The 16,127-nt window shown below is 38.1% G+C and overlaps 1 protein-coding gene across 2 annotated transcripts in view; it reads left to right on the forward strand.

The window, feature by feature from the left end:
- sfmbt2 (Scm like with four mbt domains 2) overlaps nt 1–16,127 on the forward strand; it is a 60,714-nt gene that overhangs the window by 31,035 nt on the left and 13,552 nt on the right. For both annotated transcript variants that reach the window (XM_062443306.1, XM_062443308.1), the window contains 7 exons: nt 4,869–4,957; nt 7,972–8,215; nt 11,161–11,258; nt 12,005–12,106; nt 13,509–13,739; nt 15,463–15,589; nt 15,882–15,995. In XM_062443306.1, the coding sequence (XP_062299290.1) occupies nt 4,869–4,957; nt 7,972–8,215; nt 11,161–11,258; nt 12,005–12,106; nt 13,509–13,739; nt 15,463–15,589; nt 15,882–15,995 (1,005 nt within the window). The remainder of the gene's footprint in view (nt 1–4,868; nt 4,958–7,971; nt 8,216–11,160; nt 11,259–12,004; nt 12,107–13,508; nt 13,740–15,462; nt 15,590–15,881; nt 15,996–16,127) is intronic.

Here is a 16,127-nt window from a genome sequence, read left to right on the forward strand (position 1 = left end):
CTTTTTTTTTTTTTATGGAAATGTGCACGTGAGTAGGATTTTATTTTTCATATTTCATTTTCCACTCCTGCCTGTTTAAGGGTTAAAATGGTGTTATAAAACAAAAACAATCTGCATTAGTCTACACAAGCATTTTAGCATCGTTTTGAGTAATAATCTCCATCCATAGTATCCATAGTAACGCACCTGAAAACATACATATTACATGACCGCTCGTGTACACTGCATGCGCATGCTGGTGTGTAAATAGGAAGCAGATCATTTATTCGTTTGGATGCTTAGTTGCAGAAAATACAGCAGAAGAAGATCAGCGATGGCGAAAAGTAAGACTAGACATTTCTTTCCTTGGAGCAACGACGAGGTGGACCTCTTAACTGAAAGTATGACACGAGAATAAGTCGTGATGAGATAAGATCGGATCAGGAAGTGAACGTGGGTGTCTATATCATCGTTTTTCAAAAGTCTCCATTTCCACCGATCCATCCAGAGTAAAGAGCGATCATGTTGTTGTGAAACTAAAAAACGGGGTCAGCAGCATCAGTTTCGAGTTTGTAAACACAGCAAAAGTTCTGTGTTTTAAAACAAAAACATGCTAGAGTCGATGTAGCATTAGTCCTCACGTTGTCTTCCCGTCGACCTGTGAAACGTTTGTCCTGTCGGGTTAAAATTGACCTGGTTTAGTTTGACTAGGTATAAATTACCACCCAAATCTGTGTAAGAGCTTTTTAACCTTTTTCCAACAGGTTTAACACACATTTTTAGGAAATTATGGTAATTTAAATGAAACTATACCTCATTTTTGAGTTAACACCTGTTGTCCTCGGGTCAATTTTAAACCAAGAACACAACAGCAGGGTTAATTAATTAAGTCACAACAGGCTTCGCACATCTGGATTTGGGCAGTTTATGACACTGTTTGTAGCAGATATGTTAATCACTTGGGCAAAAAAATAGACAATTTTATCCATTTAAAAGAAAATCTATAAACAACGGAGGTGTGTATTAAAGGAGTCTAGATCAACTTAATGTACATTTTTATTACACATCGATTAAACTTTGGTGTTGATATGTTTCATCTCAACTGTTAGCAAAGACTTAAAGAAACTATTTGACAAACCTGATGAACAGAGTTGAAACCTTTATCAAACTGACAATCAAACATGTCACTTCCTTAAAATGTTTACGAAGGGCAATATTAGACGCTTTGCATTAGAAGTACACACCCAGTAATTACAAGAAAAACCAGATGTAGGAAGAAGTAAACTATTAAAATGTATATTCTGAGAAAAAGAAAGCATGCTTGAGTGTATGTGTATTTCACTTTCACTTCAGTTTTGATGCTAATCCACGCTGCAGGGAAAGTCGGCCCTCGCTGCATGTTGTTGCAGTCATTCTGTAACTGTGACTCATTTGGCAACATTTCACCGACTCCAACAAGTGCCTGTGTTTGTGGAGGGTTTGTGTGTGTGTGTGTGTGTGTGTGTGTGTGTGTGTGTGTGTGTGTGTGTGTGTGTGTGTGTGTGTGTGTGTGTGTGTGTGTGTGTGTGTGTGTGTGTGTGTGTGTGTGTGTGTGTGTGTGTGTGTGTGTGTGTGTGTGTGTGTGTGTGTGTGTGTGTGTGTGTTCCTGCAAGTCGCTGACTAACAGGAAAAACATGCAGGACACCGAAGGCCACTCAGCATCTTCTTCTTCCTTGGAATGGCAGCAGTTTGAAGGAGGAGGAGAAAGAAAAGAGAAAGAGGAGGAAGAGGAAGAGGAGGAGGAGGAGGGGAAAGGGATAAACAGGAGGCTGATATCAGGCATCAAGGGCAAATGAAAAGCTAAGGAAGCACACAGATGCAGGAATTATATAACACTGTTGCACTGTGGGAAACAGGAAGCAGACAGAAACCGCCCCCCCCTCATGCAAATTTGCTGGATCTTGGCTTTTTTAGCGTGGATGTGTGTGTGTGTGTGTGCTTGTGTGTTATGTGTTGCTGTTGTTGTAGTGGACATGCTTTTTTATTTCTTTACACAGATGAGGGAATGATCTCTTCATTAAAGTACAAATGTTTTTTTTTTTAATTTATTATTGTGGCTTTATGATTAAAAACCAATGCAATGCAGCCCTGTCCTCCTCAGTATCCCCCTTTACTTTAGTGTCAAAGACTATATAAATTACAGCTGAGTGGTTACAACGCATGTCACGTAATTGCATCGTCCCTGGTTCGATTCTGGCAAGGTACCTTTGCTGCAGGTCATCTCTCTCTCTCTCTCTCTCTCTCTCTCGCTCTCTCTCTCTCTCTCTCTCTCTCTCTCTCTCTCTCTCCCCCCCAAGTATTTTTCAAATAAAGGCAAAAAATACCCCTATATATATATATATATATATATATATATATATATATATATATATATACATATATACATAGATATATGAAATGTACCAATTTTTTTTGATTGAAAATGTCTTTTTTCCCCAATTTGATTAATCAAACATTTATTATTAATGACTAATGGGGGAATTTATAAATGTGAATTGGTGTAGAGACTAATTATGAGTCAGAATAAGAACAGTATGTAAAGGTTAAGTTGTTTGGGTGAAGTCTATTCAAAGAAAGTTTGGAGTTGTTGAGGACAGAAAGTGAATTGGCAAATGTTCGTCATTTCTCAACAAAATATGCCAAATATTTCCTGGATCCAGCTTCTCCAAATGTGACAGTGTGCTGTTTATTTTGTCTTATGTGACATTGAATCTGATATCTGAAGGTTTTAGACTCTCAGTCAGACAAAACAAGCAGACTGAAGACATTACAGCCACTTCTGAGAAACTGTGAATGCAATTGTTTTTTTGGACTGAACAATGAATTGAGAAAATAATCAGCAAATTAATGAGATTTTTTTTCTTTCAAAGTTTGTTTTTTTAATGCCAGAAGTCCTTTCAGTGCACAGGCCTGATAATCATTCAAGGAGAATCTACACAAGTCCTGCCTCTCACTGTCTGTCTTATTTTTTCATTATTTTAAACCTGAATGTTTTGGCGTCCAAATAAGTTAAAGTTTTCATTTTTTTGGGACTCAAGTCTGACTCAAAGACTATTTTCATTATAGGTTAACCTGTCAATCATCTTCTCATTTAACCAGTTGATTGTTTGATATGTAAAATGTTTCCCAAAGCCCAAAGGTGACGTCATCTTTTGTCCTGAAAACAAACTTTCCAACCCAAAGAAATTCAGTTTACTGTCATACAAGAATAGATAAACCAAAAATATTCATATTAGAGAAGCTGGAATCAGATAATTTGAACATTTCTGTGTTTAAAAAATGACTCAAGACAAGAAATCAATTAATAAAATAGTTGGCTATTCATTTCCTTTCAGCCAGCTAAGCGTTGTAGTTCATGATTAAAGTTAGGAAACGCCTCTAAATCAATATAATGTCCTCACAAATGACAAAAAGTGTGCAGGTGAGAAAGATGATTGTTTTTAGGTGAGGCTGATGTATGAGTCGACCTACATAAACATGTTTGGTTTCTTTTTTATTGGGTAAAAAAAAACACTCACTTGTTTTACCTTGAATTTTCTGCTGCTTACAAAAGAAACTATTCACTGTAGTTTGCAGTAAACAAGCTTCTCTGCAATAACGAGTCAGAAAGTCTAAAGAAAAAACAGGAAGGAAATGTTAATGACCTGTCTGTTAACCACTGAAGCAACTGTTCTGGTTAAGCTGAAAATAATGTTTTTTATTAGATTTTTTTATAACCTTGTTAAACCAATGTTTTACTCATACTGTGCTCAATTAGACCATATAGAGCGAGGCTTGATTGACATTTAGGCGGGAAAACTCACACTTCTATCATTCTTATTGGTTCTCTGACTCAAGTGACTTTAAATAATCTCCAGTGTAGCTCAAATTAGCTAATCAATCTCTGTAGCATGTGTATTTTTTTCATCATATTCCTCTATTTGTCCATCTTTTAGACTCATTTTTCTCAGTATTTTCATTAATATCAGTGTTCAGACTGCTGGGAAAGCTTTCTTTCTTTTCTTTGCCTCATTTTGTGCCTCAGATCAGTTTCATACTGTCACGCCGAATCTGACGTTTTCAATTGTGATTTGCTCCACTTTCATATGTGGTCTTAAAAGCTGATATGAACCTTTATTTGTGGCAGTCTGACCTCAGCCTCAACCGTCATTTTGAATTTGTGAATCTGTTTACCCCTCGGCAGAGGAAGCTACAAGTAAACCCAATGAAACGTTTGATATACTTAACCTCTGGATAAAACCTGCTTCTGTTCATCTCAGCCACTACTGCTCCACAAAAAGCTGTGATTAAAAGTTTTTGTTTTCTTTAGGCTCAAAATGTGCAGCTACTGTGATGCATATTAATACAGAAATGGCACCATTTAAGGCTGTATTTATATTTGTGGTTGTTTTTCACTTTGATGTGTTTACTCCTGCATAAACCTGCCAGATGTGCTGTCTTCCTCACTCTTCTTTTGCATATGAAAGCCTAAAAATAAAGTGAGATCTCCACTATAATCAGATTTGAGCGTTAACGTTTGCAGTGTGAATGAAGCCATTGAGACTCAGCCTGAAAGGAGTAATTTTACCTCAAGAAATCACTGAATTTTGGAATTTTTCTTCCTTCTTTTTCATAAAAATGATTAAATTCAGAGTGATTTCTTGTTAAAATATTTAACATTTGCAGTAGAAAAGCTGAATGTTTTGTTTTTGCAAGTAAATGCATGCAGTCACTTCTGCATGCTGTTCTCTGGTGACTCACTTTACCACAAAAACAACAGTTTGGCTACTTTCTACACTTTGACTGTTTTTTTTGCATGTTTTTCAGTCTCTGCATTGTGTGTGTTTTTTTGGTTTTTTGTCTCTTTGTAGCCATCAAGGAGAAATACAACGACTGGACTGAGTTCCTCGTTCAGGATCTGACCGGCTCCAGGACGGCACCGGCTAACCTGCTGGAGGGGGTGAGTGTGTGTTTTCACTTATCTTCTGCAACTCTAAATCAATTCCTACCTTTTTAAGATCGATTATTCTGATAGTCTATAGTTATGGTTTCTTTTTGCTTAATATGAAGAGACAGAAGAGACAGAACTTTTCACCCTGAGCTAAATATGATGCTATGAAGGAAGGAAGAATGAAGCCAACCAGCCTAATTTACAATAAGGGCAAATTATGGCTGCAAATATTGGTTATTTTCATCATCGAGTCATCTGTTGATTATTTTCTTGATTAACTAATTAGTTAGTTGGTCTTAAAAATGTCAGAAAATGGTGAAAAATGTTAGTCTACAACCCAAAAATATTCAATTTACTATCAGAAACACAAAGTCTTCATATTTGAGAAGCTGGAATAAGATTTTTCTTTCATGTTTTTTGGAGAAAAAAAAGTCTAAATGATTAATCAGTAATCAAAATACTTGGTGATTGATTGACTAATAGATTAATATTTGCAGCTGTATAACAAAATGCAACTTGTAGCGACTGCTTTCAGGCTCTTATTGTACTTCCCTGTTAGATATTAGAGGAAGAAGTCATGCAAATATGTTTAGTTTTTAGTTCACTGCAAAGACAAATGTGAGAATATGCAGGTTTTATTTCCAAAAAGAAAAAGCAGTAGCAGTTATTTAATACATGTAGACATTTTAGTAGTTGTTATGTAATAATAACGATGCAGAGTTGAGAGAAAGGAGGACAGTTTATCATAGAAAAACACCTCAGGATAAAACTGTTAGCAGCTTTATTGATTGAAGGATTGAATTGTAGTTTTAAAAATAAAAACATGAATCGTAAAATTAAACATTTGCATCCCTACAATGTTTACAACGGCTTTGTTTGACATTTTATTAAAGTATTCATGAGCCGTTCCTTTTCCGGTTCACATCGCCTGCTCCTGTTTCCATCCAGGCGGAAACACTCAAGCTGTATTTTTATCCTTAACGCCTGAAATCATCGGTTCAGTTCATTCAGTTTTTTTGGCAAAAGAAGAGAGTTTTTAAGAAAACATATCAGTGCTTATACTTGTGTTAAAAAAAATAAAAAAGGGAAAATGTAAGTTATGCATAATTATAAGGAAGCCAGCGAAGCCGTATCAGATATCAGAGACACGACTTTGTGTCTTCTCACTGAAATGTAATAGCTTTTTGCCGGAAGCTTTATGGAGAAGTTAACTCTGGTGTGTGTGTGTGTGTGTGTGTGTGTGTGTGTGTGTGTGTGTGTGTGTGTGTGTGTGTGTGTGTGTGTGTGTGTGTGTGTGTGTGTGTGTGTGTGTGTGTGTGTGTGTGTGTGTGTGTGTGTGTGTGTGTTTATGTGTCTCATATACAAGTATTTATTCTTTAAAATAGCTGAAAAGTAAAGGAAGAAGTTAGTTTTCCAAGTCTTTATACAGTATTGGTGTCAGTTAATTAAACTTTCTGGCACATCTCTATCTGGAGTTTCTGAAAGTTAATATCTGTCTCATCTTAAACTCTCACACTATCACATATTCGGTTATTTAGACCTCAAATTTTTCCCGTATTTCATGACTCGTCTCCCAGCAGCTCCCTCCTGTTTTGTTGTGTTGTGTTGTTTTTCCTGGAAACTCCCATAATCTGCATGACCTTTAAGCTTTATTATGATTAATCGTCATACTTGGTTCTGTGGAAGTTTTTGTATGTTTGTTCGAAGTCACCCAACTTTCCAGATGGTCTATAAGCAACAATCAACACACTACATACAATTTGAACCTATTTGTCACTGCAACCTTTAACCCTTAACGTGAGAGTTTGACTCATTTATATCCTCCAGTCACCAGGATAGTGACTTTGTGCCTTTTGCAAATCCTGCAGGGTCGATTTTAATAAAAGACACAGCAGGAAAAATGACTAAATTAATTATTTCCTGTACTATACATACAACTTACTATTCACACTCCTTTCAACCGCCCCCACAGTGGCAGGTATGCTATGACCTTTATTACAGTTCCTCTTTTTTTAAACATCACTTCCTAATAAACATCACTGAGTGTGCACTTTACTTTACTGCTTCATGTTTCCGACAGTTGTTTAGGGAAAAATTGTAATTTAATTTGGATGAATGTGTGTGTGTGTGAACGCATACAGTCATCACCTGGAGACTTTTAGATAATTTATAGATATTTAACTTTTTCACAAGTTAATGAAGTATTTTCTGTATGAGCGTCTTCTGAGATCGCTCTACCCAACTATTACTAAATAACAATAATTGTCCATTTTTGGGCTCATGAGGTTCCAGTGAGGAAGCTAATTAACCATCCTGCCTTGATATCTGTGTGGTCAGATAGTAAGTCCAGGTTGAAATAGGAAAAAAAAAAAAAGCGAATTCCTTTTTTTAATTCAAATTATAACATGAATACTGTCTGTTATTTCTCATCTTTTTTCACTGCCTCAAGTCTCACATCACTGTAGGTTGCAGGCAATTCTTCATGTATGTATTAAAACAACAGTCAGGTGTCCAAATGAATATTGAAACAGGTTTTTTCTTGCTGTGATCATTCCTCCTGTTTTTACTGATCAATAAAAAGATCCCTTCATAATGCAAATGTATTTAAAAAGTAGATGTGAAACTTATATTCAGCTTCAGCAGTCTGAGTTAGTCATATTAAGTGGATATCTGACACATTTACAGTCTTCCCTGTTGAGCTGTGGTGGAAGTATAGTAACAAAAAGAGGGACTTTGGCACTAAAAAGACTCATTTGGACGGCTGAAGCTTCAAATTAGCTTCAGATTAAACTTTTAAATACATTTGCATTATGAAGGGATCTTCTAATGGTCAGTTTGATCAGGAGGAATGATTACAGCAAGAAAAAACATGCTTTAATGTTCTTTTGAGCTCTTGACTGTTGTTTTTGGACAAACTTGAGAAATTAAACCACTAATCTTAACACTATCTTTGCCTTTAGAGCTGCTGGATGTTTAAGAGATTCTTGAATAAAATAAACTCTCTTTCTCTCTCCTTCTTTCAGCCTCTGCGAGGTAAGAACACGGTGGATCTGATCATCGAGGGCTCCGTCTTGGAGCTTGAGGACGTCTCGGATCCTTTCCTTTACTGGCCCGTCCGAGTCATCCAGAACGTCGGAGGGCGGCTCCGTCTACGCTACGCCGGCCTCTCCGACCAGGCTCAGGACACCTGGCTGTTCTATCTGGACGTTAGGCTCCGCCCCCTCGGCTGGGCTCTGGAGAACAACTTCACCTTAGAGCCGCCAACAGGTGATCATCTAATGTGCCCCACCTTCTGATTTACAATCCGCCTGAAACTAATGTGGTGACAAGACGCAACTTTAATGTTCCCGCAAATGTAATTACTTGACACTTAACGATACCTAATGAGTCATGTCTTTTGTGTGTGTGTGTGTGTGTGTGTGTGTGTGTATACCTTGTGTGTTCTTGTTTGAAGTTAACAGTCGGCTGCAGGTTTTAGAAATCCCATGCCAATATATAAATGCTGAAGATGCAGAAAGTTAATTATATGAGACAGAGTGTGAATCTGCTTTATGAGGGACGACTGCACAACATTTCTTAATTAGTGCAAACAAGTGAGGCTGAATTTTGGAGAAATATGTACAAGATTTTGCCCAAAAACATGATGCACACTACATGATTTAATGGGACAGACATATAAATAAACAGTGCATGTTGGATTTGGATGTTTAATTCAGTATTAGTGTGCACACTGTAGCTGAATAGCAAAAAATAGGTTTGAGCTGCAACTACACAGGTTTTCAGTGACAATGCAACAGGAGTTTATTATCTCCACTGTTAATCAATGAGCTTGCATGCTGATGAATATATGAAACATAAATGGCAGGTAAATTAAATTGTCCACAGCCAAAAGTTAACTGCAGTAATTAATCAATAAGTTATGTGATCTTACAGTGTTCTCCCTCGGGGGGGTTTAGGTGGAGTGCTTTGTTGTTATCAACGTTATATCTGCAGCATTGTCCAACGTGCTGAACAGCTGCAGGGTGGTTGAGGTGATATTTGAGGTGTTATTTTCTTCACCTTCGAGTTGGTTTAAGTTGTTTAATGCTGCAGCATGTGTGGGTCTAGTGATGATATAGAAAGTTCACAACATAATTTTTGATCGCCTCACAAAGATAATTATTTAGTCGTTAAATCAAATCATGCTTGCAACCGCTGTAGTTTTTTGAATCAATCAATCAATCTTTATTAGTATAGTGCCAAATCACAACAAAGTCATCTCAAGGCACTTTACACATAGAGCAGGTTCTAAACCGTACTCTTCAGGTTTTAATTTTAGAAATACAAGATAACAAGAAATGCTTGATATCTTATGAAAGTACTCGCAGCAGCAGCAAAGAAAGCAATTACACGTTAATGGTTACAGACAGATCTTCATACTGTAGATAACTGGTTAGATATTGTTGAGGAGATCCATGAGATGGAAAGACTAATCTTTCTTTTACGACTGAGAAAAGAGCTGTACATTGGAAGATGGGACTAAATGGATTGTGTATGTGTTTAATTAGGGATGTGATTGATGGTCAACATAAATATCAGTTACCTCTCTACTGCTGTATAATGTATAATGTCATTGCTATGATCCCAATCATATTCACAGTATGGTCGAAATAGACAATGTGGTGCCGACAACTGAGTTTTATTTGAATCATTATTTCAGTGCTGTTGTTTTTGATAAAACGACTTAATAAACTTTAACCCTTAAACAGGCAACGTGCACCAGGAGATACAGACTCTTTAACACTCTGTTAGGAGATGATTGGTTAATATCGGTAGAATTAAAGCTTTTTGTAGGCCTTTACTTTGATAGAAATGATTAAAAAATCAGTTTAGAAACTAGTATGTGTGATATTAATGACAAGGGAAAGCAAGAATGCATCACTTCTCTTTATTAAATAAAACATTCAGTTTGTTTTAACCATTAAGAATATTTTTATACCTTAATAGGGGCAACATATCCTGGTGGAGATACAACTCATAAAATCTAAAATATATTAAAGATATTTGTAGAAATGTTTTACTTTAGGTGCAAATGAGAAAACTAGTAACATCAAATTATGTTTTTTTTACATCTCATTATGGAACCAGTTCTTTATTCCCATCCCTAGCTGCTTTAAGCCTCTCACATGTGATGATGTTTGAAGATCTTTGAGTTTTGGACTGTTTATCAGACAAACGTCACCTTTAACACGTCAGTTTTCACAGTTATCTGATATTTTATAGAAGTGAATGAAAGGTTGTGTTCTGCAAAAAGGAGGAAAAAAATGATTTGGAAATAAAAAGCCCTTCTCCTGCAGCTCCCTCCCCCTCTCCTCCCCCCTCTCCTCCCTCCTCTGCTCTCTGTCCTAAGCACCTCCCAACAGATGAGCATACGCTTCATACACACACACACACACACATGCAACACCAGTGTTTACTACTGCGCTCACTTCCTCTCAATGCAAAACAAGCTTTAGTCAACTCTAAACAGGACAAGCTTCTCTGTTTGAAGTCCGCCACAAAAGTAATGAGTGTCCCATCTCTCTCCCGCTGCTTGAGTTCCAGTGATATCGCGTTTCGACAGTCTCTCACTCCTCCGCTGTTGTTAAGATTATCTGCTGTTCGGTTTTTCTCAGCGCTACATGCAACAGTGCGATGATCTCATGTTGCTTTTTCATTCTGCTTTCTGTTGATATTCTCTCGCATTTTTCTTTCTCTTCTTCTGCAATTCTCACTTCCTATCCGTCAGAAGGAAGTGTTATTAATAAGTACGTGCAGGCCACAGCCACAGATACTAGATTTTTTTTTTCTCTTTATTGTCAAAGCTTTTCGTTTATTGATTGCTGCTGGGATGCTTGGATAATTTAAAAAATATATATAACAAAAAAAGGTGCTAAAACACATTTATCTCTTCTAGCTTTCATGGAGAAAATAAAGGGCAATTAGAGAGAGATTTTTTTGTACATTTGAAGAGATTTTTAAGTAGAAATTTAAAGGCAAAATAAGGAGTTGAAAGCTTTGTTCGTCACTTGTAACAGCTGAGGAAGTGTTTGAGTATTAAAAGTAGATTTACCATCATATTGATAGAGTTAATGAGTCAATAAAATGAAGCCAGTTTATTCGTCTTCAGGTGTTACACACACACTTTGGGCTAATGAAAATCTAACTCTTCATATCATCTCTTTACTCCTCAGAGCTCCGGTCTCTGAAGAGCGCCTCTGACTGGCAGCAGGCTCTGGAGGAAGCTCGGCTCGACGGACAGACGAGTCCGCTGCCGCTCGAGGTGTTCAAGGTGAGACTCACATACACACATCTCCGCTCTTCACATAGTGTGTGTGCATAATGTCAGCACTACCTAAGGCGAGATGATAAATTCCCTCTTTGTGTTTAACTGTTGAGCTGTGGTGGAAGTATAGTAACAAAAAGAGAGACTTTGGCTCTAAAAACACTGTAACGTTGAAAGATATCTACTTGATTTGGCTCATTTGGAAGACTGAGGCTTCAAATTAGCTTCAGATCAACTTTTAAATACATTATTTGCATAGAAGGTGGACTGTGGATTTAGTCCTCCATCATTTTTTCATTCCCAAACGTACAGCCCTAATAGTAACACTGTGTGTCTGGTGATGTCAAACTTTCCTAACAGGAAATAAAACTCTTTAATTTCCAGTTAGCGTAGCATGAATAGAGAAAGAAACCGGTTGTTGGCACGAGGAGCGTTTACATGGCTGAAAAAACAAATGAAAGAAACTTTGCCAACATGTAAATCATGCAAATTCATCAGTTTAAAAAAAAAAGAGGCAAAAATGAATGTGTGTCTTCCTCATGATGAGCACAAGTCTGATTTAATATGTAATCCACCTTTTTTTATTAATTACTAAACTGGGAATAACACTTGGCCTTACTGAGGTGCTTCATACATTACACACGGCCCACCCAGCAGGGTTTGCATGACCTACATTGTCATCTTGCATGTGTGCGCATTAACACAAAAAAAAGGAGCACATTTGTCTAAAAGTGTTGACTTTACTGTGTCAGGACCACGTAGACCTGCCCAAGCACTCCTTCAAGACGGGGATGAAGCTGGAGATGGTTTCTCCGCGGGAGCTGCTTCAGATCTGCCCCGTTTCTGTCACCAAGGTGAGTCAGACTGAATTCTTATCTTAAAAAAGCTATCAAGCAGACTCCTCCCCTCGGGCACTCTTCAGCTGCCTTTTATTATTGTGGTGGTAGGTTGTTTGTCGAGGAGGCAACCTCATTCCTCAAGTTTGTAGATTCTGCTGAAATACTGCCTTAAATACCCCTCAGGGAGTTCTTGGGTATTTTATTGCATTGGTATCCTAATAATACTCCAGCTTCTTCTTTTCTTTTTTTGTTTTCCCCCTCGACTGTCATCAAAAAATCTGAATAGTCTTCTTGACAGGTGGAGTAATAGAGAACAGGCGGAGTTCAGTCCGAGCCAAAAAAAGTGCAGCCTGTTGCAACTAATGAAATGTTTGGGTAATTAGTCTCTGGGAAACCCGCCTCTTGTATTTAAGATGTATATATTTCATTTGTGAGCGTTTACCTTTAGAGGATCAGTGATGGAAACGCTGTATTTATTATAAATGATCTTTTATTGAGCAAGTGAAGCAAGTGTGTCGGTGTTCTTTTTCCTTTTTTTTTCAGATTGATGAAAACTACATCTAGCTTGAAGTTTTATGTGCTGAAGGAAATATTATTGAGTTATTTGTGTTCTGTAATGAGTAAAAATGCTCAATTTGACTGCTAAAGCTGCCAGTTGTAGATATTTATATTAGTATTTATTAGTTTAAAGAAAAAGATGTAGGTATTTTTCAACCTGGATGCTGTTTTACCATCATGTTGAGTCTATGCAAACTCTAATTTAAAGAGTACGGTCTTAAATTAAAGTGTGAAAAGTGGCGTTATATAACTTTTGTTGTGATTTGGCACTATATGAATAAAGATTGATTGATCAATTGATTGATGTGACTAATGATGACAACAGTTGTTTAAAGTGGGCCAGTATTGAGTGAGAGGGCTGCAATGCAATCTGATGGGACAACTGTGTCACTTAGACACAACAAGATGGAAAAATAAGGTCCAGATTGGAAAAACACTGAAATTTCCCTTTAAGGATACAATAGCAACAATAAATCTGCTTTTTTTTGCAGCTAATTATTAATGTTTCATAGATTGTGATTCTCTAAACAGAAATAGGAAATGTCAGGATTTTTAGGTGCAATATCGCATGCTTTACCAAAAGAAGTGAGTGATGTGATGTGTGTATGTGATGATTTAGACAGAAAATACTACCAAAAATGTATTTGACATATCTGGAGGCAAGTTTGAATATTTAGATGCTTTAATTCATTATTAAATATTTTCTGCATGCCTTTTTTGCTTCCATACAAGACCTTATCCTAAAAAGAAGCTGAAGAAGAAGAAGAAAAAGGATCAGATTCATGGTGCACTCCTGTAATTTAAATGTATTATAATGAGTTTAAAGACTAATTTTCTCTGCTCACTCGTTTCTCTTCAGGTCTACAATGAGATCTACTTCCAGGTCACACTGGACGACCTCTCTCTTGACGTCAAGCCGAAGTTTTTGGTGTGCCACGCCAACTCTCCAGGCATCCTGCCCGTCCAGTGGTGCCTGAAAAACGGCGTGGGCCTGGAGCGACCGCGGGGCTACGAGGGCCAGGACTTCGACTGGGCCGACTACTTGAAGCACAGCGGGACTGAGGCGGCTCCTGACGCCTGTTTCCCCGATGTAAGAATGAGATGACTTAACATCACTTTTTAAAGCAGGGAAGGTTTAAAAGCATTTTCCCCCTCCGGCACGCTCAAAATACAGCGAAGTATAGTAGAGATACCTGTTTGATGTTATCAGAGTGAGCCTGATCATTTCTGGAAGGAGCTCGGCTGCTAAAAATCTATTTCGGAAACCACATATTTTGTTCAGAACATCAATACGACTTCATGAACCGAATGATTTTTAACATCCCCTACACACTGTGCTATTTTAGGCTGTTGCAAAGAAAAGTTGACATTTGTAAGAGAAATATTACCAACATTATGATACATATCGATTTACAGCATTTGGCAACCGAATACAGATTTTGACATATTAACTAATCAAAATATATCATGAAAAGTGGGAGGAAGCTTCAGAGGAGGCTCAGTGAATGATGTGAAAAAATATTTTATTAGTTATTACATTAATATCAAAAGGAGATCACATAGAAAAGCCTAAATGGTTGTGATTTGGTTAAAGAGATACAGTACTTTTGGGGAGTTTTACTGTTTCTCTCACTTTCATAGAGTCAGAAACTAAAAAAAAACCTTCAGACAGACTTTTTTGGGCATTGGGTGTATTCAGAAGTATGTCAAAAGACAATATTACACTAACTTGGCTCAACTGTTGAGTGTCTATGGGATAAAATGACATAATCATGATCCAATAGTCATCCAGAAATTCAGCGAAACAAAGCAAGTGAACTGAATCCGGGTTGAAGGGGGCTTTACCTAAGGGGAAATCCACAGTTTTAAACTTTAAAAATCCCTGCTGTAGAATATGTTGGCCAACGCATTACTGTAACAGAGCCTTTGCACCAAAAGCGCCAAGTTCAGTTTCGTCCAGATGATAACTATTACTTCCAATGGAGAAAGTCTCTGCACGCTCCTGTGCAGCTGCAGAAACCATCACGCTGATGAATACTATGCTGGTTTTCCACCAGGTTTTCTGGCAGCCAAAGTTCACATAAACAGACAAATCCTTAATGGGATTTTAGCCTTGATGTGATGAAGAGGATGTTACAGCGGTGATCATTTTACTGTAGAAGGAAAATTAACGTGCATCTGTGAATTCATGAAGTTATATAACTCTCTGATCCTGCTGGGATTTAAGGGAAACATCTCTAATATTGTCCTTTTGTAAAGTTATGTGCTGCTCTACAGTCCTTCACTGCCTCATGCAAACTATTCACATTTAGGTGTTAATTCTGTCAATTCTGTTAAGTGTCATCTTTAAATACTGTATGGTTTAAAAAAACAAGCAACATCAGCAAAAACAGTGTGGCCAAAATGTTTGTTTTGCCGCAGTTTGAAAACACGAGAGTGAATCAGATGGATTACGCAAGCCGATGATGTGTCTCTGCTTGCATTTACATCGCGTACTATCTCACATCACATGCCTCAAAATGGTCTTGTACAATCTGGCAGTTAATTTAATTTATTATTACAGCAATCACACACAGTTTATCATGCAGTGAACCTGCTGCAAGATCGCTGTTATCCCCCCCCACACACACACACACACACGCACACACACACGGGGGAAAATCAGGGTCAAATCAGTTTGAATGTCTTGTTATCGGAGCTTGCTTTAGGTTATCTCAGGTTAGATCGCTGTACTAAATGTAAAATAAACTCCTTCTCCTCCTCCTCTATCCGTGTTTGTGCGTGTGTGTGTGTGCGTGCGTGTGTGTGTTCAGACATGGCAGAACAGAGGCTTTGCCAAGGACATGTGGCTGGAAGCAGTGAACCCTCACCAGCCAGCAGAGGTGTGTGTGGCCCAGATCACACAGGTCAGAGGACGCCTGCTGTGGCTACGACTGGAAGGTAAGACGTGTGTGTGTGTGTGTGTGTGTGTGTGTGTGTGTGTGTGTGTGTGTGTGTGTGTGTGTGTGTGTGTGTGTGTGTGTGTGTGTGTGTGTGTGTGTGTGTGTGTGTGTGTGTGTGTGTGTGTGTGTGTGTGTGTGTGTGTGTGTGTGTGTGTGTGTGTGTGTTTGTAAGAAGGATAATGTGTCATAGGACTCCTACTGTGGCTCTGAGTGAGTGTAATAACTGTTGTGTGTGTTCTCTCTCTCTCTCTCTCTCACTCTCTCTCTCTCTGCTGTCCATCTGTCTCCAGGTGTGGCTAAACCCCTGTCAGAGTGTATCGTGGACGTCGAGTCCATGGACATCTTCCCTGTCGGCTGGTGCGAGGCAAACGCTTACCCTCTGACCCCTCCACTCAAACCTGTCTGTACGTACACACACACACACACACACACACACACACACACACACACACACACACACACACACACACACACACACACACACACACACACACATACACATAAACTTATATTTCCCTGTGTGTGACAACGCGATG

Source organism: Scomber scombrus, chromosome 22 (genome assembly GCF_963691925.1).
Source record: "Scomber scombrus chromosome 22, fScoSco1.1, whole genome shotgun sequence".
NCBI lineage: Eukaryota > Metazoa > Chordata > Actinopteri > Scombriformes > Scombridae > Scomber > Scomber scombrus.